The sequence below is a fragment of the Ranitomeya variabilis genome, chromosome 3 (assembly GCF_051348905.1).
Source record: "Ranitomeya variabilis isolate aRanVar5 chromosome 3, aRanVar5.hap1, whole genome shotgun sequence".
In the NCBI taxonomy this organism is placed as follows: Eukaryota; Metazoa; Chordata; class Amphibia; order Anura; family Dendrobatidae; genus Ranitomeya; species Ranitomeya variabilis.
Window position 1 is genome coordinate 529,984,217 of NC_135234.1, and position 25,910 is coordinate 530,010,126.

The window sequence follows — 25,910 nt, forward strand, 5'->3', positions numbered from 1 at the left end:
GAGCCCATACGTTTTAGCTCGTACAGTGGCGCAGGGTTGGAGCTGCCGCCATCTTGTCCTCGGCCATTTCTGTGTGTCCAGGCCTCTGGTTGCATAATCGCTCAGCTGCCGGTGCGCGGAGATATGGGGCGGTCACGTAGTCGAAGCTCATCCCGTTCTAAGCATGCTAAGAGCGGCAAGCATAACAAGAAACGCAGCCGCTCCCGGGAGAAGGAGCGAGTAAGGAAGCGCTCCAAGTCCCGGGAGGGCAAGAGAAACCGGAGGCGGGAGTCCAGGTCCCGGTCCCACTCCAACACCGCGGCTCGCAGGGAGCGGGAGAGACCAGTAACTCCGCCTGACCGCATCGATATCTTCGGGCGCACGGTGAGCAAGAGGAGCAGCCTGGACGAGAAGCAGAAGCGGGAGGAGGAGGAGAAGAAGATGGAGTACGAGCGGCAGCGGCGGATGTGAGTGCAGCGGGGTGTGAGGGAGACGCTGGGCCTCGCCGACATCTGCCGACCGGCCTCACTGTCCTGCTATACCGCCCCCGACATAAGCCTCTGCCGACCGGCCTCACTGTCCTGCTATACCGCCCCCGACATAAGCCTCTGCCGACCGGCCTCACTGTCCTGCTATACCGCCCCCGACATAAGCCTCTGCCGACCGGCCTCACTGTCCTGCTATACCGCCCCCGACATAAGCCTCTGCCGACCGGCCTCACTGTCCTGCTATACCGCCCCCGACATAAGCCTCTGCCGACCGGCCTCACTGTCCTGCTATACCGCCCCCGACATAAGCCTCTGCCGACCGGCCTCACTGTCCTGCTATACCGCCCCCGACATAAGCCTCTGCCGACCGGCCTCACTGTCCTGCTATACCGCCCCCGACATAAGCCTCTGCCGACCGGCCTCACTGTCCTGCTATACCGCCCCCGACATAAGCCTCTGCCGACCGGCCTCACTGTCCTGCTATACCGCCCCCGACATAAGCCTCTGCCGACCGACCTCACTGTCCTGCTATACCGCCCCCGACATAAGCCTCTGCCGACCGGCCTCACTGTCCTGCTATACCGCCCCCGACATAAGCCTCTGCCGACCGGCCTCACTGTCCTGCTATACCGCCCCCGACATAAGCCTCTGCCGACCGGCCTCACTGTCCTGCTATACCGCCCCCGACATAAGCCTCTGCCGACCGGCCTCACTGTCCTGCTATACCGCCCCCGACATAAGCCTCTGCCGACCGGCCTCACTGTCCTGCTATACCGCCCCCGACATAAGCCTCTGCCGACCGGCCTCACTGTCCTGCTATACCGCCCCCGACATAAGCCTCTGCCGACCGGCCTCACTGTCCTGCTATACCGCCCCCGACATAAGCCTCTGCCGACCGGCCTCACTGTCCTGCTATACCGCCCCCGACATAAGCCTCTGCCGACCGGCCTCACTGTCCTGCTATACCGCCCCCGACATAAGCCTCTGCCGACCGGCCTCACTGTCCTGCTATACCGCCCCCGACATAAGCCTCTGCCGACCGACCTCACTGTCCTGCTATACCGCCCCCGACATAAGCCTCTGCCGACCGGCCTCACTGTCCTGCTATACCGCCCCCGACATAAGCCTCTGCCGACCGGCCTCACTGTCCTGCTATACCGCCCCCGACATAAGCCTCTGCCGACCGGCCTCACTGTCCTGCTATACCGCCCCCGACATAAGCCTCTGCCGACCGGCCTCACTGTCCTGCTATACCGCCCCCGACATAAGCCTCTGCCGACCGGCCTCACTGTCCTGCTATACCGCCCCCGACATAAGCCTCTGCCGACCGGCCTCACTGTCCTGCTATACCGCCCCCGACATATGCCTCTGCCGACCGGCCTCACTGTCCTGCTATACCGCCCCCGACATATGCCTGTGCCGACCGACCTCACTGTCCTGCTATACCGCCCCCGACATAAGCCTCTGCCGACCGACCTCACTGTCCTGCTATACCGCCCCCGACATAAGCCTCTGCCGACCGGCCTCACTGTGCTGCTATACCGCCCCCTACATATGCCTCTGCCGACTGGCCTCACTGTGCTGCTATACCGTCCCCGACATATGCCGACCGACCTCACTGTCCTGCTATTCCCCCCCCACCGACATATGCCTGTGCCGACCGGCCTCACTGTGCTGCTATACCGTCCCCGACATATGCCTCTGCCGACCGGCCTCACTGTCCTGCTATACCACCCCCGACATACGCCTCTGCCGACCGGCCTCACTGTCCTGCTATACCGCCCCCAACATACTGTATGCCTCTGCCGACCGGCCTCACTGTCCTGCTATACCGCCCCCAACATACTGTATGCCTCTGCCGACCGGCCTCACTGTCCTGCTATACCGCCCCCAACATACTGTATGCCTCTGCCGACCGGCCTCACTGTCCTGCTATACCGCCCCCGACATATGCCTCTGCCGACCGGCCTCACTGTCCTGCTATACCGCCCCCAACATACTGTATGCCTCTGCCAACCGGCCTCACTGTCCTGCTATACCGCCCCGACATATGCCTCTGCCGACCGGCCTCTGTCCTGCTATACCGCCCCGACATATGCCTCTGCCGACCGGCCTCACTGTCCTGCTATACCGCCCCCGACATATGCATCTGCCGACCGGCCTCACTGTGCTGCTATACCGCCCCCGACATACGCCTCTGCCGACCGGCCTCACTGTCCTGCTATACCGCCCCCGACATATGCATCTGCCGACCGGCCTCACTGTGCTGCTATACCGCCCCCGACATATGCCTCTGCCGACCGGCCTCACTGCCCTGCTATACCGCCCCCGACATATGCCTCTGCCGACCGGCCTCACTGTCCTGCTATACCGCCCCCGACATGCCTCTGCCGACCGGCCTCACTGTCCTGCTATACCGCCCCCGACATATTCCTCTGCCGACCGGCCTCACTGTCCTGCTCTGCCGACCGGCCTTGCTGTCCTGCTATACCGTCCCCGACATATGCCTCTGCTGACTGGCCTCACTGTCCTGTACCGCCCCCGACATATGCCTCTGCTGACCGGCCTCACTGTCCTGCTATACCGCCCCCGACATATGCCTGTGCCGACCGGCATCACTGTGCTGCTATACCGCCCCCGCTATGTGCCTGCAGCCCGACATATGCCTCTGCCGACCTGACTCACTGTCCTGCTATACCGCCCCCGGCATATGCCTCTGCCGACCAGCCTTACTGTCCTGCTATACCGCCCCCGCTATGTGCCTGCAGCCTGACATATGCCTCTGCCGGCTGGGCTCTCCTTCCCTGCTATACCGGTCCTGCTATGTGTTTGTTGAGCGGGCTTCACCCATAGTTCTCTGCCTACATTGTTTTACTGCCCTGCCATTTACCAAGCTACCAGGCCTCACCCATATATTCCTCTGCCAATTGGGCCTTATTGCCCTGATATATACCAACCTGCCAGGCCTCACAGATGTATTCTCACCAAACATAAGACCCCACTGACGGCTCTTACTGCCCTGGTATAAACCAATTCACCCAGCCTAACTGACAAATCCTCTGCCAATTTGGCCTTACTGCCCTTAAAGTGAATCTGTCACCTCATTTTTTGTCTATAAGCTGCGGCCACCACCATTAGGGGCTTATCTACAGCATTCTCTAAATAAGCCCCGATGTAACCTGAAAGAGAAGAAAAACAGGTTAGATTATACTCACCCAGGGGCGGTCCGGGTCCGATGGGCGTCGCAGGTCTGAGTCCGTTGCTTTCCATCTTCATACGATGACGTCCTCTTCCTTGCTTCTGTTGCGGCTCCTGCGCAGGCGTACTAATTTTTCCTGTTGAAGGCAGAGCAAAGCACTGCAGTGAGCAGGCGCTGGGCCTCTCTGGCGCACTGCAGTACTTTGCTCTGCCCTCAACAGGGAAAATCAGTACGCCTGCGCAGGAGCCGCGACAGAAGCAAGGAAGAGGACGTCATCGTATGAAGATGGGAGGCACCTGTCTGCCCCTGGGTGAGTATAATCTTAAAGTACTGTCTCACAGTGGCACTTTTGTCGCTACGACGGTACGATCCGTGACGTTCCAGCAATATCCATACGATATCGCTGTGTCTGACACGCAGCAGCGATCAGGGACCCCGCTGAGAATCGTACGTCGTAGCAGATCGTTTGGAACTTTCTTTCATTGGTGGATCGGTGTGTGTGACACCGATCCAGCGATGCGTTCGCTTGTAACCAGGGTAAACATCGGGTTACTAAGCGCAGGGCCGCGCTTAGTAACCCGATGTTTACCCTGGTTACCATCGTAAAAGTTAAAAAAAACAAACAGTACATACTCACATTCCGGTGTCCGTCAGGTCCCTTGCAGTCTGCTTCCCGCTCTAGTAACCCGATGTTTACCCTGGTTATCCGGGGCCTTCGGCATCGTTGGTCGCTGGAGAGCTGTCTGTGTGACCGCTCTCCAGCGACCACACAACGACTTTCCAACGATCACGGCCAGGTCGTATCGCTGGTCGTGATCGTTGGAAAGTTGCAGAGTGTGACAGTACCCTAACTTGTTTTTCTTATCTTTCAGATTACATTGGGGCTTATCTACATCATTATAGAATGCTGTAGATAAGCCCCTGATGGCGGTGGCCGCAGCTTATATGTGAAAAATGAGGTGACAGATTCCCTTTAAAAATACCAACTGACTAGGCCTCACCACCCCAAAAGGTATGCTAATTTGGCTTCACCACCCTGACATGTATGCCTCTACGTACTGGCCTTACTGCCCTAATATATAGCAACTGACCAGTCCTCTCCCATTGCCCCAGTACCTGCTTGGTACATCTCATGCCAGTCTATCCACTATATGCCTGAGTCAGTAATTCTGTGTGATCCATTACCATATGTTCTAGTGATCATCAGATCTTACATATGATGGGTCTCATGTATGTACTGTATTTTTCAGACTATAAGATGCACCCCAGATGGTGCTCTGGGGTTCCCAGTGGTTCTGCCGGTATTTTGTGGTTGGGCTCCACCGGCATTTTGTGATAGCCCAGAGTTCCCCGCAGATCCATTGCTGCGATGTGGTGGCCTCCGGGAAAATGGCCGCTGGGGACGGCACATTCTCAGATTCAGATCTCGGCAACAAGATATCGGGATGAGAGCTCGGTGCTGAGATTTGAATCAGAGCATGCGCCGCCCTCGGTGGCCATTTTCCCGGAGGCCACCGCATCGCAGCAATGGATCTGCGGGGGCCTCTGGGCTTTCACAAAATGCCGGCAGAGCACCACTGGCGCACCAGCCTGGGAAGGGAGGCTGCATCGCCCTGCACCATGAGACCGCCGCCATAGTATTTTGTAAGTATATTCTGACTATAGTCCGAATAATATAGTAATGTGCTGCAGGCAAGCAACCAATCCAATCTCTGCTTTCATTTTCAGCTTTGCTGTATTGAAATCTATGATGTAATGTGACTTGCTCTGGACAGACAAAGGCCGGTTTCACATTAGCGTTTGGAGGAGCTGCGGACTTCTCCGTGAAGCCCCGCCCTCGGCCACACCTTTGCCTCTAGCTCTGCCTACTTCTGCATGCGACCAGCATGCGGCCTGCGTACCTATCTTTAACATTAGGTATGCAAGTCGTGCCGCTGTATGCGGATGCTTCCCATGCGTCGTTTTGACGATGCGGCGACCAGCGTAGGATGCAGCTTGTAGCAATTTCTGTTTTGTTTTTTTTTCCACATCGCCGAAGCGACGCATGCGGAAGCATCCGCATACAGCGGCACGACCTGCGTACCTAATGTTAAAGATATGTACGCCGGCTGCATGCAGAAGTAGGCGAAGCTAGCGGCGGAGGTGTGGCCGAGGGCGGGGCTTCACTGAGGAAGTCCGCAGCTCCTCAAAACGCTAGTGTGAAACTAGCCTAAGTGATGTACGTGCTCTAATTACATCATGGTACAGTTCATGATATACATGTATGCAGTGTGCACTTTGTATAGTACCTCACAGGTGCCAAAAGGACACTTGTTATCCACCTTGTTCAGCACATAAACGGCAGTGTCGGTAAATGATGGATGTGCAAAAGCAGTGTTACTAGCCTTACCTCCACTGTTTTCATGCTGGCAACACTTTAACCCCTTCATGGAGCGATCACGTCCCTGTAGATCGGGTGAAAGGGTTAACTCCAATTTCAGGGACAAGGGGAGTGGCACTTCAGACCCCCCCCCGTTGCTATGATCGCTCTGATTGGCTGTTTCGCTTTCAGCAGCCAATCAGAGCAATTTGTAATATTTCACCTGTGAAAAGTGAAATATTACAATCCAGCCATGGCTGGAAACTCTGATCTGCCCCCCGCCACCACCACCGATCTCCTCCCCAGTTCTCCTTTCTGTCCCGTACAGTGGTCCGCTCCCCCCCGTGCTCCGATCCTACCCCCTCATACTTACCGAGCCTTCCGGTGTCCGTCCGCCTTCTCCATGGGTGCCGCCATCTTCCAAAATGGCAGGCGCAGTGCGGCCGGCAGATTCGTTCCAGGTACATTTTGATCACTGTGATAAAAGGTTTTATCACAGTGATCAAAATAAAAAAAATTGTAAATGAACCGCTCCCTTTATTACCCCCATAGGTAGGGACAATAATAAAATAAAGAAAATATATATTTTTTTTTTTCCACTAGGGTTAGGGTTAGAACTAGGGTTACGGTTAGAATTAGGCTATGTGCACACAGTGCGGATTTGGCTGCGGACCATGTAAACCTATGGAAAACCAAATCCGCTGTGCCAATGGTGTGGAAAATACCGCGTGGAAACGCTGTGTTGTATTTTCCGCAGCATGTCAATTCTTTGTACGGATTCCGCAGCGTTTTACACCTGTTCTTCAATAGGAATCCGCAGGTGAAATCCGCACAAAAAACACTGGAAATCCGCGGTAAATCCGCAGGTGAAACGCAGTGCCTTTTACCTGCAGATTTTTAAAAAATGGTGCGGAAAAATCTCACGAATCCGCAACGTGGGCACATAGCCTTAGGGTTAGAGTTGGAATTGGAGTTAGGGTTGGAATTAGGGCTAGGGTTGGAAATAGGGTTAAGATTAGGCTTGTGGTTAGGGTTATGGTTAGGGGTATGTTGGGGGATAGGGTTGTGGTTAGGGTTAGGGTTGGGATTAGGCTTAGGGGTGTGTTGGGGTTAAGGGTTGTGGTTAGGGGTGTGTTGGGGTCAGGGTTGTGATTAGGGTTATGGCTAGAGTTGGGGTTAGTGTTGGAGTTAGAATTGAGGGGTTTCCACTATTGAGGCACATCAGGGGTCTCCAAACGCAACATGCCGCCACCATTGATTCCAGCCAATCTTGCGTTTAAAAAGTCAAATGGTGCTCCCTCCCTTCCAAGCACTGACGTGCGCCCAAACAGTGGTTCACCCCCACATGTGGTGTATCGGCGTACTCAGGACAAACTGGGAAACAGTTATTGGGGTCCAATTTCTCCTGTTAAACTGGCGAAAATAAAAAATTGCTTGCTAAAACATTTTTGAGGAATGAAAAATTATTTTTTATTTTCACGGCTCTGCGTTATAAACTTCTGTGAAGCACTTGGGGGTTCAAAGTGCTCACCACACATCTAGAGAAGTTCCTTGGGGGGTATAGTTTCCAAAATGGGGTCACTTGTGAGGGGTTTCTACTGTTTAGGCACATCAGGGGCTCTGCAAATGCAACGTGACGCCCGCAGACCATTCCATCAAAGTCTGCATTTCAAAACGTCACTACTTCCCTTCCGAGCCCCGACGTGTGCCCAAACAGTGGTTCCCCCCACATATGGGTTATCAGCGTACTCAGGACAAACTGGACAACAGCTTTTGGGGTCCAATTTCTCCTGTTACTCTTGTGAAAATAAAAAGTTGCGGGCTAAAAAATAATTTTTGCGGAAAGAAATTTTTTTTATTTCCACGGCTCTACGTTATAAACTTCTGTGAAGCACTTGGGGGTTTAAAGTGGTCACCGCACATCTAGATTAGTTCCATGGGAGGTCTAGTTTCCAAAATGGGGTCACATGTGGGGGAGCTCCAATGTTTAGGCACACAGGGGCTCTCCAAACGCGACATGGTGTCCGCTAACGATTGGAGCTAATTTTCCATTCAAAAAGTCAAATGGCGCGCCTTCCCTTCCGAGCCCTGCCGTGTGCACAAACAGTGGTTCCCCCTCACATATGGGGTATCGGCGTACTCAGGACAAATTGTACAATAACTTTTGGGGTCCAGTTTTTCTTTTTACCCTTGGGAAAATGGGAAAATAAAAAAATTGTTGCTAAAAGATCATTTTTGTGACTAAAAATGTTGCTTCTGCTGCTGTGGAGCACCTGCACGGTTAATAAACTTAAATGTGGTTTTGAGCTCCTTGAGGGGTGCAGTTTTTAGAATGGTGTCACTTTTGGGTATTTTCAGCCATATAGACCCCTCAAACTGACTTCAAATGTGAGGTGGTCCCTACATAAAATGGTTTTGTAAATTTTGTTGTAAAAATAAGAAATCGCTGGTCAAATTTTAACCCTTAACTTCCTAGCAAAAAAAAAAAATTATTTCCAAAATTGTGCTGATGTAAAGTAGACATGTGGGAAATGTTATTTATTAACTATTTTGTTTCACATAACTCTCGTTTAACAGAATAAAAATTCAAAATTTGAAAATTGTGCAATTTTCAAAATTTTAGCCAAATTTCCATTTTATTTCACAAATAAACGCAAAAATTATCGATATAAATTTACCACTAACATGAAGCCCAATATGTCACGAAAATAAACAGTCTCAGAACCGCTAGGATCCTTTGAAGCATTCCTGAGTTATTACCTCATAAAGGGACACTGGTCAGAATTGCAAAAAACGGCTGGGTCATGAAGGGGTTAAGGCTATGTGCACACGTAGGTTGGATCTCTGCAGATTTTTCCGCACCTGTTTTGGTAAATCCGCAGGTAAACTACACTGCGGAGTACCTGCAGATTTACCGCTGTTTTTGTGCGGATTCCACCTGCGGATTCCTATTATGGAGCAGGTGTAACCCGCAGCGGAATCCGCACAAAGAATTGACATGCTGCGGAATAAACAATGCAGCGTTTCCGTGTTTTTTTCCACAGCATGTGCACTGCTGATTTTGTTTTCCATAGGTTTACATGGTACTGTAAATGCATGGAAAACTACTGCGAATCCGCAGCGTCAAAACCGCTGAGGATCCTTTGTAAAATCCGTAGCGTGTGCACATAGCCTAAAGAGAACCTGCTGGCAGGATTGTGCACAGTAACCTACAGACAGTGTCAGATCAGCGCCGTTAGGGCTCCTTCTCACTTGCGAGAAATACGTCCGAGTCTCGCAGGTTAAAAACCTGTTCTGGCGCCGGCACTCCAGAGCGGAGCATGCAGCTCCATGTATTGCTGTGTGGCTGCACACTCCGCTCTGGTGTGCCGGCGCCAGAACAGGGTTTTAACCTGCGAGACTCGGACGTATTTTTCGCAAGTGAGAAGGAGCCCTTACACTGATTAGAATGATACCTTGTAAGTATGGAGCAGGTGTAAAAAGCTGCGGAATCCTCACAAAGAATTGACATGCTGCAGAAAATAAAGCGGAGCGTTTACTTACAGAATTTTCCACAGCATATACACTGCTGATTTGGTTTTCCATAGTTTTACATGGTACTGTAAACCACATGGAAAACTGCTGCGAATCCGCAGCCAAATCCACAACGTGTGCACATACCCTTAAGGTGATCCCATAGTTGCTACTCTGCATGCGCCGGCGGCGCCATCTTGGAGGAGGACTTTTATATATTTTTTTTTTTCTTGTCGAGCAAGATGGCGCCGCCGGCGCAGTAGCAGCTATCTGATCTCCTATATACACTGATAGCTGCTACTGCGCAGGCGCCATTTTAAATTAGTTTTTTTTTTCTATCTGAATAGCATCAGCCACATTTATTATTGGGACATTACACATGAGATTATCCTGCAGAGCAGGTGTCATGGCTGGCATCTGCCTGCAGAAGGGTTTTTTCAGTGTGTACATATATTCATTATGTAAGCTAGGGGGCAGGTCAGTGATGGATCGGTGACCAGTCAGCAGGCTGCATTATGAATACCTAATCAGAGCACCACACGAATACCCTCCACAGGCCGCCCCAGGGCACGAGCATACCATTAACTCAAAACTGAAAAAAAAATTAACAACCACAAGATGGATTTCATCAACATAGGTATCATTTTAGTCAGTGTAACAGCATCGACCTAGGGTACTGTGCGCAATCCTGCTGACAGGTTCCCTTTAAGTGGTCCATGGGCTATCTGCGCATGTGGTGTGACACATGCAGCTGCGGCGCCGAACAGCTGATTATCGGGAGCGCTCCAGGTATCCGGGTTCCCTCTGCAGCTACTTGGTAAACAATATAGCTATTTGGCTAGTCGTGACACAAGTTGCATAGAGATAGCTGTCACCTTTAATTCAGTACAATACAAATGAATGAGGTCACATTTTACATCTTTTGCTCCATTTACACCGCTTATAAGCTTACTTTGGTACATTTGATGCAAGGGATCCCATTTTAGATCATGCACCATTTTTTCATAATCCGCAACCCTTGCCACACTTGTTGAAAAACTTGTAAAAGCTCAACAAATGTAAGACCATTTTTGGTGCAAATTTTGCTATAATTTTGGTAGCTTACTAAATCGGCCCAATTGAATGTGGTCCGGGAGGAAGTGGATTGTCCACTCTACTTGGTCCTTTTAGTTTCAGCTTTGGAGTGTGTCAGAGTAAGATAAGAGCACAACATTACAATATGTTTATTTTTAAATGTATACAGTGACTTGTGAAAGTATTCTTCTCCCTGGAACATTTCAACCTTTCCCCACATATCATGCTTCAAACATAAAGATACCAAATGTAAATTTTTTGTGAAGAATCAACAAGTGGAACACAATTGTGAAGATGAACGAAATTTATTGGTTATTTTAAATTTTTTTGGAAATTCAAAAACAGAAAAGTGGGGCGTGCAATATTATTCGGCCCTTTTAACGTAATACTTTGTTGTGCCACCTTTTTGCTGCGATTACAGCTGCAGGTCGCTTGGGGTACGTCTCTATCAGTTTTGTACATTGAGAGACTGAAATTCTTGCCCATTCTTCCTTGGCAAACAGCTCGAGGTCAGTGAGGTTTGATGGAGATCGTTTGTGAACAGCAGTTTTCAGCTCTTTCCACAGATTCTCGATTGGATTGAGGTCTTGACTTTGACTTGGCCATTCTAACACCTGGATGCGTTAATTTGTGAACCATTCCTTTGTAGATTTTGCTTTGTTTGGGATCATTGTCTTGTTGGAAGACAAATCTCCATCCCAGTCTCAGGTCTTTTGCAGACTCCCAACAGGTTTTCTTCAAGAATGGTCCTGTATTTGGCTCCATCCATCTTCCCATCAATTTTAACCATCTTCCCTGTCCCTGCTGAAGAAAAGCAGCCCCAAACCATTATGCTGTCACCACCATGTTTGACAGTGGGGTGTTGTTGTGTTCAGGGTGAGGAGCTGTGTTGCCTTTACGCCAAACATATTGTTTGGCATTGTTGCCAAAAAGTTCGATTTTTGACTTCATCTGACCAGAGCACCTTCTTCCACATGTTTGGTGTGTCTCCCAGGGGGCTTGTTGCAAACTTTAAACACTTTTTATGGATATCTTTGAGAAATGGCTTTCTTCTTGCCACTCTTCCATAAAGGCCAGATTTGCGCAGTGTACGACTGATTGTTGTCCTATGGACAGACTGTCCCACCTCAGCTGTAGATCTCTGCAGTTCATCCAGAGTGATCATGGGCCTCTTGGCTGCATCTCTGATCAGTCTTCCCCTTGTTTGAGATGAAAGTTTAGAGGGACGGCCGGGTCTTGGTAGATTTGCAGAGGTATGATACTCCTTCCATTTCAATATGATCGCTTGCACAGTTCTCCTTGGGAAGTTTAAAGTTTTAGAAATCATTTTGTATCCAAATCCGTCTTTAAACTTCTCCACAACAGTATCACGGACCTGCCTGTTGTGTTCCTTGGTCTTCATGATGCTCTCTGTGCTTCCAACAGAACCCTGAGACTATCACAGAGCAGGTGCACTTATACAGAGACTTGATTACACAGAAGTGGATTATATTTATCATCGTTAGGCATTTAGGACAATATTGAATCATTCAGAGATCCACAATGAACTTCTGGAGTGAGTTTGCTGCACTGAAAGTAAAGGGGCCGAATAATATTTCACGCCCCACTTTTCAGTTTTTGAATTTCCACAAAAATTTAAAATAACCAATAAATTTCATTCAACTTCACAATTGTGTTCCACTTGTTCATTCTTCACCAAAAATTTACATTTGGTATCTTTGTTTGAAGCATATGTGGGAAAAAGTTGAAAAGTTCCAGGGAGCCGAATACTTTCGCTAAGCACTGTATACAGTGGTATGACAGTGTTTGCCCCCTTCCTGATTTCCTATTCCTTTGCATGTTTGTCACACGTTAATGTTTCAGACCACCAAACAAATTTAAATATTGGACAAAAATAACACAAAATGCAGTTTTTCCGTGAAGGTCTTTATCATTAAGGGAAAAATAATTCCTAACCTACAGGGCCCTGTGTGAAAAAGTGATTGCTCCCTAAACCTAAAAACTGGTTAGGCCACTCTTATTAACTGCAATCAGGCGTTTGCGATAACGGTCAGTGAGTCTTTTACAATGCTCTGGAGGAAAGTGTCCCACTCATCTTTGCAGAATTGTTATAATTCAGCCACAATAGAGGGTTTCCGAGCTTGAATCTCCTTTTTTAAGATCATGCCACAGCATCTTAGTCAGGTTAAGGTCAGGACTTTGACTAGACTAATCCAAAGGCTTTTGTTCTTAAGACATTGAGGTGGACTTGCTGGTGTGTTTTTGGACCATTGTCCTACTGCATAACCCAAGTGCGCTTCAACTTGAGGTCACAAACAGATGGCTGGACATTTTCCTTCAGGAATTTTGGTAGACTGTAGAATTCATGGTTCCATTTACTACAGAAAATCTTCCAGATCCTGAATCGGCAAAAGAGCCCCAGACCATCACACTGCCACCTCCATATTTTACTGTTGGTATAATATTCCTTTTCTGAAATGCTGTTACTTCTACACCAGATGTAATGAGATATACAACTTCAAAAAAGTTCAACTTTTGTCTCTTCAGTCTACAGAGTATTCTCCCTAAAGTCTTGGCAATCATAAATGTTTTCTGGCAAAACTGAGACAAGCCTTTATGTTCTTATTGCTCAGCAGTGGTTTTCATTTTGGAACTCTGCCGCTCAGGCAATTTGTGTCCAGTCTCTTTATTATGGTGGAATCATGAACACTGACCTTAACTGAGGCAAGTAAGACCTGCAATTCTTTGGATGTTGTTGTGGGGTCTTTTGTGATCTCTTGGGTGAGTTGTCCCTGCACTCTTAGAGTAATTTTGGTCAGCCAGCCACTCCTGGAGAAGGTTCACCAATATTCAATGTTTTTGCCAATTGTGGATGATGACTGTCACTGTGGTTTGCTGGAGTAATAGCTTTAGAAATGGCTTCATAACACTTTCCAGACTGATGCATCTCAAATGCCTTGTTTCTCATTTGTTCCAGAATTTCTAGCTTTTGATGATCTTTTAGTCTATTTCACTGTCAGGCAAGTTCTATTTAAGTGATTTCTTGATTGAGAGCAAGTTTGGCAGTAATCAGGCCTCGGTGTGGTTAGGGAAATTTAACTCCTCTTCTTAAAAATAACCTTCATTTAAAAACAGCATTTTGTGTTTACTTGTGTTATCTTTGTCTAATATTTAAATTTGTTTGGTGATCTGAAACATTTAAGTGTGACAAGCATGCAAAAGAATAGGAAATCAGAAAGGGGGTAAACACTCTTCACACCACTACAATAAAGACCACAAGGAGCGAATGATGATTTTATTCATTCAGTATGGGATTATTAAAATAACATGGCTTTTAACTGCTATTCCAGTAGGCAGCAAGAAATTGAAGAAAAACTTATAGAGGAGGAAACAGCCCGACGGGTGGAAGAGTTGGTTGCCAAGCGTGTGGAGGAAGAGTTAGAGAAAAGGAAAGATGAAATTGAACGTGAGGTTCTTCGACGGGTCGAGGAAGCTAAACGCATCATGGAAAAGCAGTTGCTCGAGGAACTCGAGCGACAGAGGCAGGCCGAGCTTTCTGCACAAAAAGCCAGAGAGGTAACGCTTGGTCGTTTGGAAAGTAGTGACAGTCCATGGCAAAACTTTCTCACTTTCTTCTTGTTTTATTGTAGTACATAGTTGTTGTTCCTGCATTCTTGGTCCATTACTTGGATGTCTCAAAGCATCTAAACTGTTCCGTTTTTACCTTTTGGCATGGAGAGGACTGCAGTATGTTAACTATTTGCTTTGGTTCCTCAAAGGTGCCATTCGGCTTTTTTTAAAGTTGTTGGCGATGTACATGAAACTTTTGCCATGGCTGTAGTCTTTTATACATTTAATCCTCCAAGTTTCAATTTAAAAACAAACTAGCTATTGACAGCTAAGGTGCCGTTGAGCAGGTCCAAAACGAAAAAGGGCTGATATTTGCCCAGTGATGTACATCCTTTCTCCTGCATCAAGGGTAGTGATGTTTTCATTTACTAAAGCACTAACCTTTTTACTGAGCTTACTACCCACAAAATAACCATTGTTTTCTTCCTGTCTGTCCAGATCATCACTAATACACTTTGAGTAACTAGTCATACCATCCTTTCCTCCTCATAGACTTCCTTAAAGGAATCAAGCTGCCTTCATATAAGTTTCAATCTGTCGCTTTTCAACAGGTGGACCAGCATTAGACTATGTATTTGAGGCAGTAATGGGCTACTGAATGCTATTGTTTTCTGTGCATTGGAGCCTAGTTTCAGAAAAGTAAACTTCTTATAGTTGTTCACTTCACAGTGCAAAAACCCATTTATACATACCATAAATTTATTTTTTTGCATCACTTAGACACATGAATTAATGGGGTTATCCAATTTTAATTCCAATAAGCTTTTATTTGCTATCTTGATATCCCCTGCCTAATATCTTGCCTACTTACCAGCTTTTTTTCCCAATCACTGTATCCGGCCACTTCAATTTCCATCTCCCATGCCCAGTTCTGGCGGTCCAGCCTTTGCTTTGCTTTCCCTACATGCCTGGTTCTGGCGGTCCTGCCTTCTCTAGATTTCCCTACATGCCTAGTTCTGGCGGTCCAGCCTTCGCTAGATTTCCCTACATGCCTAGTGTTGGCGCTCCATCCTTCGCTAGATTTCCCTACATGCCTAGTTCTGGCAGTCCTGCCTACTCTAGATTTCCCTACATGCCTAGTTCTGGCGGTCCAGCCTTCGCTAGCTTTCCCTACAAGCCTAGTGTTGGAGGTCCCACCTATACTAGCTCGATCATTGTTTCAAACTTTGTCCACTCCTACCAGCACCTTCCAGTCCTTACAATGAGAAAACACATCCTGTCATATCTAAGAGGTGCTGACTAGTTCTAGGAGCAGAATCACGTTGCCTTTGCTAAGATGAGCTAAATGGCGTCACCCCTGGACAGCAAGTGAATAGCTAAAGTGCTTAATTTTTTTAATGGATAAGGCTGAATTTAGTTTTGGAAAACCCCTTTAAATGTGACTTGTAACGGCAGATATATATCTATATATTCCTTTTTTTTTTCCCCTGCATGAACGTCTCTTGTTATACTTTAAAGGGAATCTCAGCAGGTTTTTTTCTATCCCATCTGAGAGTAGTGTAATGTAGGGCAGAGACCCCGATTCCACTGACATGGCATTTTATCTGTTGGAGAGCTACCCGTTCTCTGAAAGTTGAGCTCAGTATATCTCCACCCCACCAATAATTGGCAGCTTTCTGTCTATGTACACAGAAAGCAGCCAATTGGTGGGATTATATAGCGCGTGTGACTATGGAGGACTACCTGGCAGCAGGTTTACTAGTCCTCTAGTCATCTATTGATAAAACATTTTTCTCTTCGCCACGACAGCACCCACTTGAGAGAGGGGATCCGCCCCTAGGAACAGGAAACCCTATGGAGAGATAAAAGGGGCGGTCCCCCTCGCTCCCACAGTTGGTTTCCTGTTCCTACAGGAAACGCTTGGAGAGAAGAGGATACCCAGCCTGGATGCCGCTTGCGCAGTTTACCTTTATGGGACGGCAAGGGCTCCAGAAGCTGGAAGCGGCGTCGGGGGTCCTATGGCAGCTTCCCCCCTCTGCTGGCAGGTACCGTGAGGCCGGGTCTGGGGAGTCGCCTGGCTCACGAAGATCCACCCAGCGGACCTGCGGGGACCGTATCGCTGGGGTAAGGAGATCCTGCGGCGCCATCTCCGATGGTGCGCAGGCAGCGTGGGTCCGGTGTACTATCCCCCGGAAGCAGTATCGCAACTTCCGGGGTGATTCAGGAGGAGAACGGCGCCTGCGCTGATGCTGGATGGGTGCTCAGGCGCATACAGAATAGCCGCGACCCGGATGTAGCGGTCACTTCCGGGTGCGGCAGGAAGAAGATGGCGGCCCCCATTACAAAAGGACGCCGGCACTGATCCTCCGGCGTCCATCATGGCATCTCCCCAGGATCCGGCGATGGCTTCATCCGAAGTCACCGCTATTACGCCTGGTAGCCGGACAAGCAGCAGTCGCAGGTCTTCATCTTCTAAAAGCGCCAGAGATAAGAAATCAGGCCGGTCGGTCCCTCCATCTGTGCCTCCGTCTCCTCCTCATCAGCCGGTATTGTAACAACAAACTTCACTGGGTGAGTGTGTGTGTGTACCCTCTTGGGCTGATTATACTCCCCCTCTTTGTCTATATTCCTAAGGGTACCGTCACACAGTGCCATTTTGATCGCTACGACGGCACGATCCGTGACGTCGCAGCGATCGTATGATTATCGCTCCAGCGTCGTAGACTGCGGTCACACGTTGCAATCACGGCGCTGGAGCGATGCCGAAGTCCCCGGGTAACCAGGGTAAACATCGGGTTACTAAGCGCAGGGCCGCGCTTAGTAACCCGATGTTTACCCTGGTTACCAGCGTAAACGTAAAAAAAACAAACAGTACATACTTACATTCCGGTGTCTGTCCCCCGGCGTCTCAGCTTCTCTGCACTGTGTAAGCACAGCGGCCGGAAAGCACAGCGGTGACGTCAGACGTCACCGCTGTGCTCGCTTTCTGGCTGGCCGGCGCTCACAGTGCAGAGAAGCTGAGACGCCGGAGGACAGACACCGGAATGTGAGTATGTACTGTTTTTTTTTTTTTTACGTTTACGCTGGTAACCACGGTAAACATCGGGTTACTAAGCGCGGCCCTGCGCTTAGTTACCCGATGTTTACCCTGGTTACAAGCGAACACATCGCTGGATCGCTGTCACACACAACGATCCAGCGATGTCAGCGGGTGATCAAGCGACGAAAGAAAGTTCCATACGATCTGCTACGACGTACGATTCTCAGCAGGATCCCTGATCGCTGCTGCGTGTCAGACACTGCGATATCGTATGGATATCGCTGGAACGTCACGAATCGTACCGTCGTAGCGATCCAAGTGTGACTGTGTGACGGTACCCTTAGGCAAAAAGAACAGAGAAAACCAAACACAAGCAATGTGCTTTATGTTCTCAGCCACTCCCGGATAGTTACTTAAAAAAACTGTGCCAGTCTTGCATCGAATCCACCTTACGTGAGGAGTCTTCAGTAAGGTCGGAAGATATAAGGAGTATGATTCGGGAAGAATTACAGGCCTTCCGAAGCTCGGAAAAAATTCCCGAGGGTAGGAAAAAATATAATTCCCCCAGGTCTGAGCAGTCTTCTGATATTGAAGATAAAGATTCGGATGGTTCCCCAAGGATCATTTCCTCAGATGATGAGCGGGATACATGCTTTCCCACAGACAGTATCGACAATTTAGTTAAATCAGTTTGTAACACCATGGGCATTGAGGATACGAAAATCCCTAAAACACCACAGGACGTGATGTTTGCAGGCCTGTCTGAAAGGGAAAACCACCTTTCCCTGTAATTCCAGCAATAAAAAATTTAGTAAAAAAGGAGTGGGAAAGCCAGGGACAGAGGATTGCCGTCTTCGTCAAAAAGACGCTATCCCTTTAATGACGAAGATTTCTCTATATGGTTAAAAGCCCCGAAGGTAGATGCAGCAGTGGCTTCCACTTCTAGGAAATCCTTACTACCTGTTGAAGATTCCGGCTCTTTACAAGACCCGCTGGACCGGAAAGCTGATACCCTCTTAAAAAGAGCATGGGAATCCTGTACAGGAGCTTTCAGGCCGGCTATATCGGCCACATGCACTGCCAGGTCCATGTTAGTCTGGTTGAATGATTTAGAAGAAGGATTAAAAAGTGGCCTTTCCCGGGATAAACTGATCTCTTCCATACCATTAATCAGAGGAGCTACAGCCTTTTTAGCGGATTCCTCAGCTGATTCCATACGGCTAGCTGCCAAATCGGCAGGTCTGTCTAACGCGGCTCGTCGAGCCTTATGGCTAAAGGGGTGGAAAGGAGATCCCCAAACGAAGTCTAAATTATGTGGTCTTCCATGCCAGGGTGAGTACCTATTTGGTACCAAGTTAGATGAAATACTAACTAAAGCGGGTGAGAGGAAGAAGGGGTTCCCCAATAATACTTATCTCCCATCCTATAGGAGAGCGTTCCGAAAGCCCATGTTTAATAGAAGAAAGGACTATAAAAACCAAGACCGCTGGGCTAATAAAGACTTTAAACAGAAAGGAGATTTTTTCGGAAAACGTCCATTCAAACCGGAGGATAAACCCCGTTAGGACAGATCTACCCGTTGGTGGTAGGTTGTCTTTCTTCTCTTCACAATGGCTAACAATGACTTCCAATCCATGGGCAGTTAGCCTTATATCTACGGGTCTAAAATTAAAATTTGCCCGAGTCCCTCCGGACTCATTCTTATTGACTTCCTTAAGGTCTCAATCACAACAAGAGGCCTTAGAACAGGAAATAATAAATCTCCTGTCCAAAGGGGTACTAGTGGAAGTCCCTTTTCATCAAAAAGGAAGGGGTTTTTATTCCCCTTTATTTTTGATTCCGAAACCAGACGGATCGTTCAGAACAATAATTAACCTGAAAAGACTAAACGTCTTCTTAGAAAACCAAACCTTTAAAATGGAGTCTATAAAATCAACTATAAAGCTTCTGTTTCCCCATTGCTTTATGGCAGTACTTGACCTTAAAGATGCGTATTACCATCTACCAATCTTCATCGAACATCAGCAATATCTACGGGTGGCAGTTATGATGGAAGGTCAAGTAAGGCATTATCAATATACAGCAATGCCCTTTGGACTGTCGATAGCTCCGAGAGTCTTCACAAAATTAATGTCAGAAGTAATGTCATATTTGAGATTAAAAGACACACTGGTAATACCATATTTAGATGACCTTTTGATAGTGGGCAACTCCTTTTCCCAATGCCATCAACGTTTACTTGATACAATTTCGTCCCTGCAGGAATTGGGGTGGTTAGTAAACTGGGAAAAATCCAAATTGTCCCCCACAACTCGACAAACATTCCTAGGGCTTATTCTAGATTCTACAAATCAAAGGTGCTTTCTTCCTGACTCTAAACAATTAACAATTATAAACAAGGTACAATCGGTGATTAATAACCCCCTAATTTCTCTAAGAGAAGGGATGTCCCTTCTTGGTTCTTTCACATCGTGTATCCCGGCTGTCCCATGGGCTCAATTCCATAGTAGAAAATTACAGTATAAAATTCTACAGGAAGAAGAGGGGTTACAAGGCCAATTAGATAGTCGGTTATCTTTACCAACAGACGTGTGAAATTCTCTTACCTGGTGGTTAGATCAGAGTCATTTTACCAGTGGGGTTCCCTGGGTGGTTAAACCTTCAAAAACAATCTTTACCGATGCCAGTCCTAGTGGTTGGGGAGCACACTTAGGAGATCAAATAGTTCAAGGTCTGTGGTCTCTTAGAGAATCGAACGATTCTTCTAATAAAAAAGAACTGAAGGCTATCTATCATGCCATATGTAAATTTCTTCCGCAGTTACACGGAACGCATACAAGAATCTTTTCAGACAACATGACAGCGGTGGCATACATAAACCACCAAGGGGGAACAAGATCAGAAGCTCTCATGTCTATAGCCGGCGACATTCTATCCATAGCAGAGGAGCACCTCCTATCCTTATCAGCACTGCATGTAAGAGGAGTCGACAATCCAAAAGCGGATTTCCTCAGCAGCCACACTCTCCGCCAAGGAGAGTGGGTTCTCAGCCGTCGTATCTTTTTAATGATAATCAAAAAATGGGGCACTCCCGAGATAGACCTTTTCGCGACGAGACACAACAGACAAGTCAAAAGGTTCGCTTCATTGTTCCGATCCGACAATCCAGATATCTTCGATGCTCTGCAAGTCCCATGGACATTCCAGAAAGCATATGCCTTTCCCCCATTAATACTTCTTCCAACTGTGATCAGGAAGATAAGGGAGGACAGAGCAAACGTGATCTTAATAGCTCCGTTTTGGCCCAAGAGGCCATGGTTTTCCTGGCTGAGAGCCATGTCAATCTCAGACCCGTGGATCCTTCCGGAGGATCAGGATCTTCTCTTCCAAGGCCCCTTCAACCACCCTCATGTGAAGGGTCTACGGTTGACAGCCTGGAATTTGAGAGGCAGCTGCTAAAGATGAGAGGGTTTTCTAACAAAGTAATTGACACTCTGCTATTGCGTAGGAAAAAATCCACCACATCTATTTATGTGAGAGTGTGGAAAAAAATTTTTAAACCTCTACCCGACAGCACTATCAAACGAAATTCATATTCCTATAATTCTAGAATTTCTTCAAAAAGGGCGCGATTTGGGTCTGTCTGTCAGTACCTTAAAAGTACACATTTCTGCGCTGGGGGCGTTATATGGTCACGATATTGCAGGTAACAAGTGGGTAGCCAGGTTTATCGCAGCTTGCCAAAGGTCAGAGACAGTTCAACTTCCCCATGTACCACCTTGAGATGTCAATTTAGTCCTCGAAGCTCTGACAGACCACCCTTTTGAGCCACTACATTCGGCTCACATAAAACACGTCTCCATTAAGACAGCTCTTCTTGTCGCGTTAGTATCGGCTAGAAGAGTGAGTGACATACAGGCATTGTCGATAGATCCACCGTTTATGTCTATATTTCCAGATAGAATTGTCCTAAAAACGGACCCTGCCTACTTACCCAAAGTATGCACTAAATTTCATAGATCACAAGAAATTTTCCTTCCCTCCTTCTATGATAACCCTACGAATCAGGAAGAACAAAAATACCACACATTAGATGTGAGGAGAGCAATAATAGCCTATTTAGATAGAACTAGCGCCTGGAGGAAGAGCAGGGCTCTCTTTGTTTCCTTCCAGGGTCATAGAAAAGGAGATGGAATCACGAAGGGTACTTTATCTCGGTGGATTCGGGATGCAATATGTCTGGCCTATTCATCCAAAGGGGAGAACCCGCCTGAGACTGTAAAAGCACATTCCACTCGGGCGATAGCATCATCCTGGGCCGAGCGTGCGGAAGTTCCAATAGAACTAATATGTAAGGCCGCAACCTGGGCTTCTCCTACTACCTTCTATAATCACTATAGATTGGATTTGTCTTCTTCATCTGACCTGTCCTTTGGTAGATCAGTTCTTAGCCATTTGGGAGGGATCACAGTGTTATCTCTGAAAGTCTCTCAAGTGGGTGCTGTCGTGGCGAAGAGAAAACACCGGATTACTCACCGGTAATGCTCTTTTATAGAGCCACGACAGCACCCCTTTACTTCCCACCCTAATAAGTTATTTTTATATAGGAGCACGATTAAGGGTGTTTTGGTTCTTGTAGTTGGCCATACTTAAGTTAACTAATGATAAATGATGAAATCAAATTGCCTACTAAATCTGGTGGGCGGTTCCTCGCAATCTCTGTAACCCAACTGTGGGAGCGAGGGGGACCGCCCCTTTTATCTCTCCATAGGGTTTCCTGTTCCTAGGGGCGGATCCCCTCTCTCAAGTGGGTGCTGTCGTGGCTCTATAAAAGAGCATTACCGGTGAGTAATCCGGTGTTTTGTTTTTTTTTGTTTCCAAAACTACAAGTAGCCCTTTAAAACATAAATCACAAGAATCAGGGTCTCTGCCCCTACATCATGGTGATCTCAGATTAGGTGGCAAAAACCTGGTGACATACTCCCTTTAATGTGAAAGCCTTGATGCCTTCTTTGTAAAACTTACAAAGACATAGGACAGTGTGAAGGATGGCAAGACACTGCCAACATGTTCTCTCTGTACTTCCTTCAATCGATACTTCTACTTCATAGGACGTAAGTCATTGGTGACATGACATCTCTGGTCTGGTGTACATAGCCAGGCGTAGGGTGTCCCAAAGGGCTTTGAGCATTGCCAGGTCTGGCGTCCAGCCCTAACATATTTCAGAGCGCCTTGGTATAAAGTAAAATTAGCAGTGTGCCCATTATCTCCCTGGACCGCTGTCTGAGTGGCATTGTTATGGCGCTGGTGTCACAGCCGTGGCCCAAATTGAGCACAGAACAGGCAGGCAAATGTTGGCTTGGACCGTATTTCTCACTTTTAGTCTGTCTCAAGCCATGCTACTGTTCATGGGAGTGAAAGTTTAAAAGAATGATTATCTTCTCCCACTTGGTCCCCTCTGGATTAAGGACAGGACATGTCGTAACTATGACTTCTCCGCAGCCCTAAAACAATAGGCAGTAGCCTGTTACTTGTCCTAATTTTCTATAATCTGTTTTTTTTCTTATTCGGAACACTTTTAGTATTTTTAATTTTTCTGAATATTTCCGTTTTGCGTCCTGTACTCAAGTCTGTGTGCATTTACACACAATGTCTCACATCCACACGTTTAATATCTTAACTAATTTAAAGGTGCATTTCTGCTGTGGAAATGGAAATATTAGCTGTTTTTCTTTGTTGCATTCTTGAAAATGTGCAGCCCCATTCACAATGGAAGTCTATGCATTAACCGTGAAAGAAGCCACTAAAAAAAATTTTTTTTTTTTTGTTATTGGACCTTAGATGGATTGCGCCTTTAAACTGGCACCGCTCTGCATTTGACACTTTCCCCAGATCCTCGGCAGCGGATTGTATTTGACTAACTATAAACTGTATGTTTGTTCTGAATTGTTTGCCTTAGGAATGATGAATTACATATTTTTGTTCCCTCTTACAATAAACATCTGCATTCCTCAGCTCAGCCTTCCTTGTATGTTTCTTAAAATTGGTTGAGCTGCTGATGGCAGGTGTTGCCAAGCTAACAGTACAAATCATTTTAAAGAGGAAGCTGGCGCGTATGGCAGCTGAGGAGCACACGCTGCAGGACACTGGACAAGACAGTAAATATTCAACTTTTAATGCTGATTAAAGGAGTATAGGTAAAGAATCCGTAGGTATACGTTATTGGTGAGAACCACTATTCCCTTTATCTTTATATTTCCGTTTTCCTTTATAATTTCATGTACATTACCCAGTTTTGTAGTTGTCCTTGTTGATCTGTCTGGCTATAATAAAGATACCATATAATTGCTAGGACAGGTTAGGGAGGGTTTATTTGATTGTCTGGATTGGGAGGGTTGAGCTGAACCTAGTGCTAGAAAAATGTGTGTAGTGACTGCACTGTTTGATGTTGAAACGGAAAACATGGCGGCTGTAGCGCTGCCCCTTTAAGTCCCGATGGAGATGAGGCAAATTAGAATAAGACGTGCACTTGACTCCTGCAACACTCTAACATTTTACTGTATCCTCCATATAGGAAGAAGAAAAGGAAAAACGTGAGGAACTGGAGCGAATACTTGAAGAGAATAACCGTAAAATTGCTGACGCACAAGCTAAATTGGTAAGAAATGAGTCTGCCACTTAGAGGGGCAATCCCTGCTTAATTATTTCAGTAAAAGTTTGACCTTTTATCGCTTTTCCAAATTGTGCCTGGTATACTTACATTTTTTTTTTTTTAAGTAGTTGTTCCTGTATTCATAATGTAAGGGATTACTCGAGACCTCCAGTAATCCCATCTCCTGAGAATGGCTGTAAAGCCCTGTCCTGAAGGAGCGGAGATGCTCGGCCGTCGCTCCATTCGTTTTGCCCATAATGTACTCTGCAGATCCATAGGTTTTTAATGAAGTTTTTTTTCTTCTCTAACTCCAGGCTGAGGAGCAATTGAAAATTGTTGAAGAACAAAGGAAAATACATGAGGAAAGGATGAAACTCGAACAAGAGAGACAGCGTCAACAAAAGGAAGAGCAAAAAATTATACTGGGCAAGGGAAAGTCAAGGCCGAAATTATCTTTCTCACTAAAAAGCACAGAATGATCTTGGCGTATGAACGTTGTCCTAACCAAACTAAGACTATGTATGGTAGCTTCATGTTGAAGTGTCTTTTTTTTTTTTTCTTTTTTTTTTTTAAAGTCTGGAATATCAAATATCATTTCTCAAAGGGGCTGTGCTCTCAATTCCATATTATGTTTCTTTTTTTTTTTTTTTTTTTTTATACATAGGGATAACAATTCGATTTTAGTTAAATCCTTATCAGATTATTAGTTTTCCATAATGTTTCATAATTTTTCTGACCATGTAGAGATGGACTAGGTTTCCCTTTAGTCTGCTTTCCATGATCTGGTAAGGATTTAACCCCTACCCGTCCCCCCCCCCCCCCAGTGCTATATTTTTCACAGAAAAAAGGTTGTTGGGTCCGGTCTTTTACCAAGCATTGACTGTTCGCATCCATGAATTGCCACAGTATTGTTGGTACTTTGTACTGTATTGTAACACCAGTGTCCCCATGACGCTGTTCCACTTGATGTCCCGGTACAGGTAAGGATACAGATCGTAAACCGATTCCTCTTAAAGGTTACCTAGTTCAGTATTGTCAGTACACCATTGTTTTTAACTACATTGATGCAACCCCATCAGCTTTTCCACAGTGTAAATACGTCCGTTTGCTGAATAAAGTCTTAACTGCCTCATGTTCATCTATTTTGTGACTGTTTAAAGGGGATTTTAGTTGGTTCATCTGAAATCTTTGGCCCCTGTATTTTTGTAGTGAGGCTTGAGATTTTTTTTTCTGTTTGTGCTGACTGAGTACCATATTACAGATGCCGTATCACGTTTTAACAGCTGGTTGGCTTAACTGCCTCCGATAAATGCCTGAATACCTAACACTTTCTAATTATAACATAAAAATGCATGCGGTAGCAATCAAGGAAATTCATCATCTTCAATAGAAACCGTATTTCTCATCCTACCAAATGTTGAAGAGCAGACATTGGAGAAGCTATAAAGCGACAAGCCCCTGAATGCAAATGTTCAACAATTAGGCTTTTTTTCCTTCCTCACGATACTGCAATACGTGCTTTTTTTTTTTTTTCTTTTTACCTCTGGATTGTGATAATTTCCGCAGAAAGGATTTACTTTCAGTGTTCTTTCCCTGGAAACCTGCAAAGTACATGAGCATTAGTTTACAATAAAGGACAAACCCTGCACCCTTTTTGTGAGGAAAGAGTCTTTCTTTTACATAATGTTACAGCTAAAAATGTTCCCTTTATGTACAATCTCCTACTACTCCATTTGTATGTTTGCTGTATGCAGAATTATGTTTTGGTGTTTTGTTATACTCTAGGATGTAATCTACATGCTGGCTCAGTGGTTAGCATTACGGCCTTGTAGCGCTGGGGTTCTGGGCTTAAATCCCACAAACCACATCAACTGTAAGGAGTTTCTATGTTTTCCCTGGGTTCTCTAGTTTCCTCACTCCAAAGGCATACTGATAGGGAATTTAGATTGGGAGCCCCAATGGGGACAGATGTTTATAAAGCGCTGTGAAATATGATGGTGCTGTATAATTTGAATAAATAACATACACCTATAGGG

The 25,910-nt window shown here is 46.7% G+C and overlaps 1 protein-coding gene across 1 annotated transcript; it reads left to right on the forward strand.

The window, feature by feature from the left end:
• Nucleotides 1-25,910, forward strand: ARGLU1 (arginine and glutamate rich 1). Its single transcript, XM_077297038.1, has 4 exons — nucleotides 1-446; nucleotides 13,963-14,188; nucleotides 23,797-23,880; nucleotides 24,189-25,910. The coding sequence occupies exons 1-4, from the start codon at nucleotides 124-126 to the stop codon at nucleotides 24,351-24,353; spliced, it is 798 nt and encodes a 265-aa protein (XP_077153153.1). The 5' UTR covers nucleotides 1-123; the 3' UTR covers nucleotides 24,354-25,910.

Coding starts and splice junctions, on each gene's coding strand:
- ARGLU1 (XM_077297038.1), top strand. CDS start 124: ATGGGGCGGTCACGTAGTCGAAGCTCATCCCGTTCTAAGCATGCTAAG. Junction 447..13,962: donor TACGAGCGGCAGCGGCGGAT/GTGAGTGCAGCG, acceptor CTGCTATTCCAG/TAGGCAGCAAGAAATTGAAG. Junction 23,881..24,188: donor CTGACGCACAAGCTAAATTG/GTAAGAAATGAG, acceptor CTCTAACTCCAG/GCTGAGGAGCAATTGAAAAT.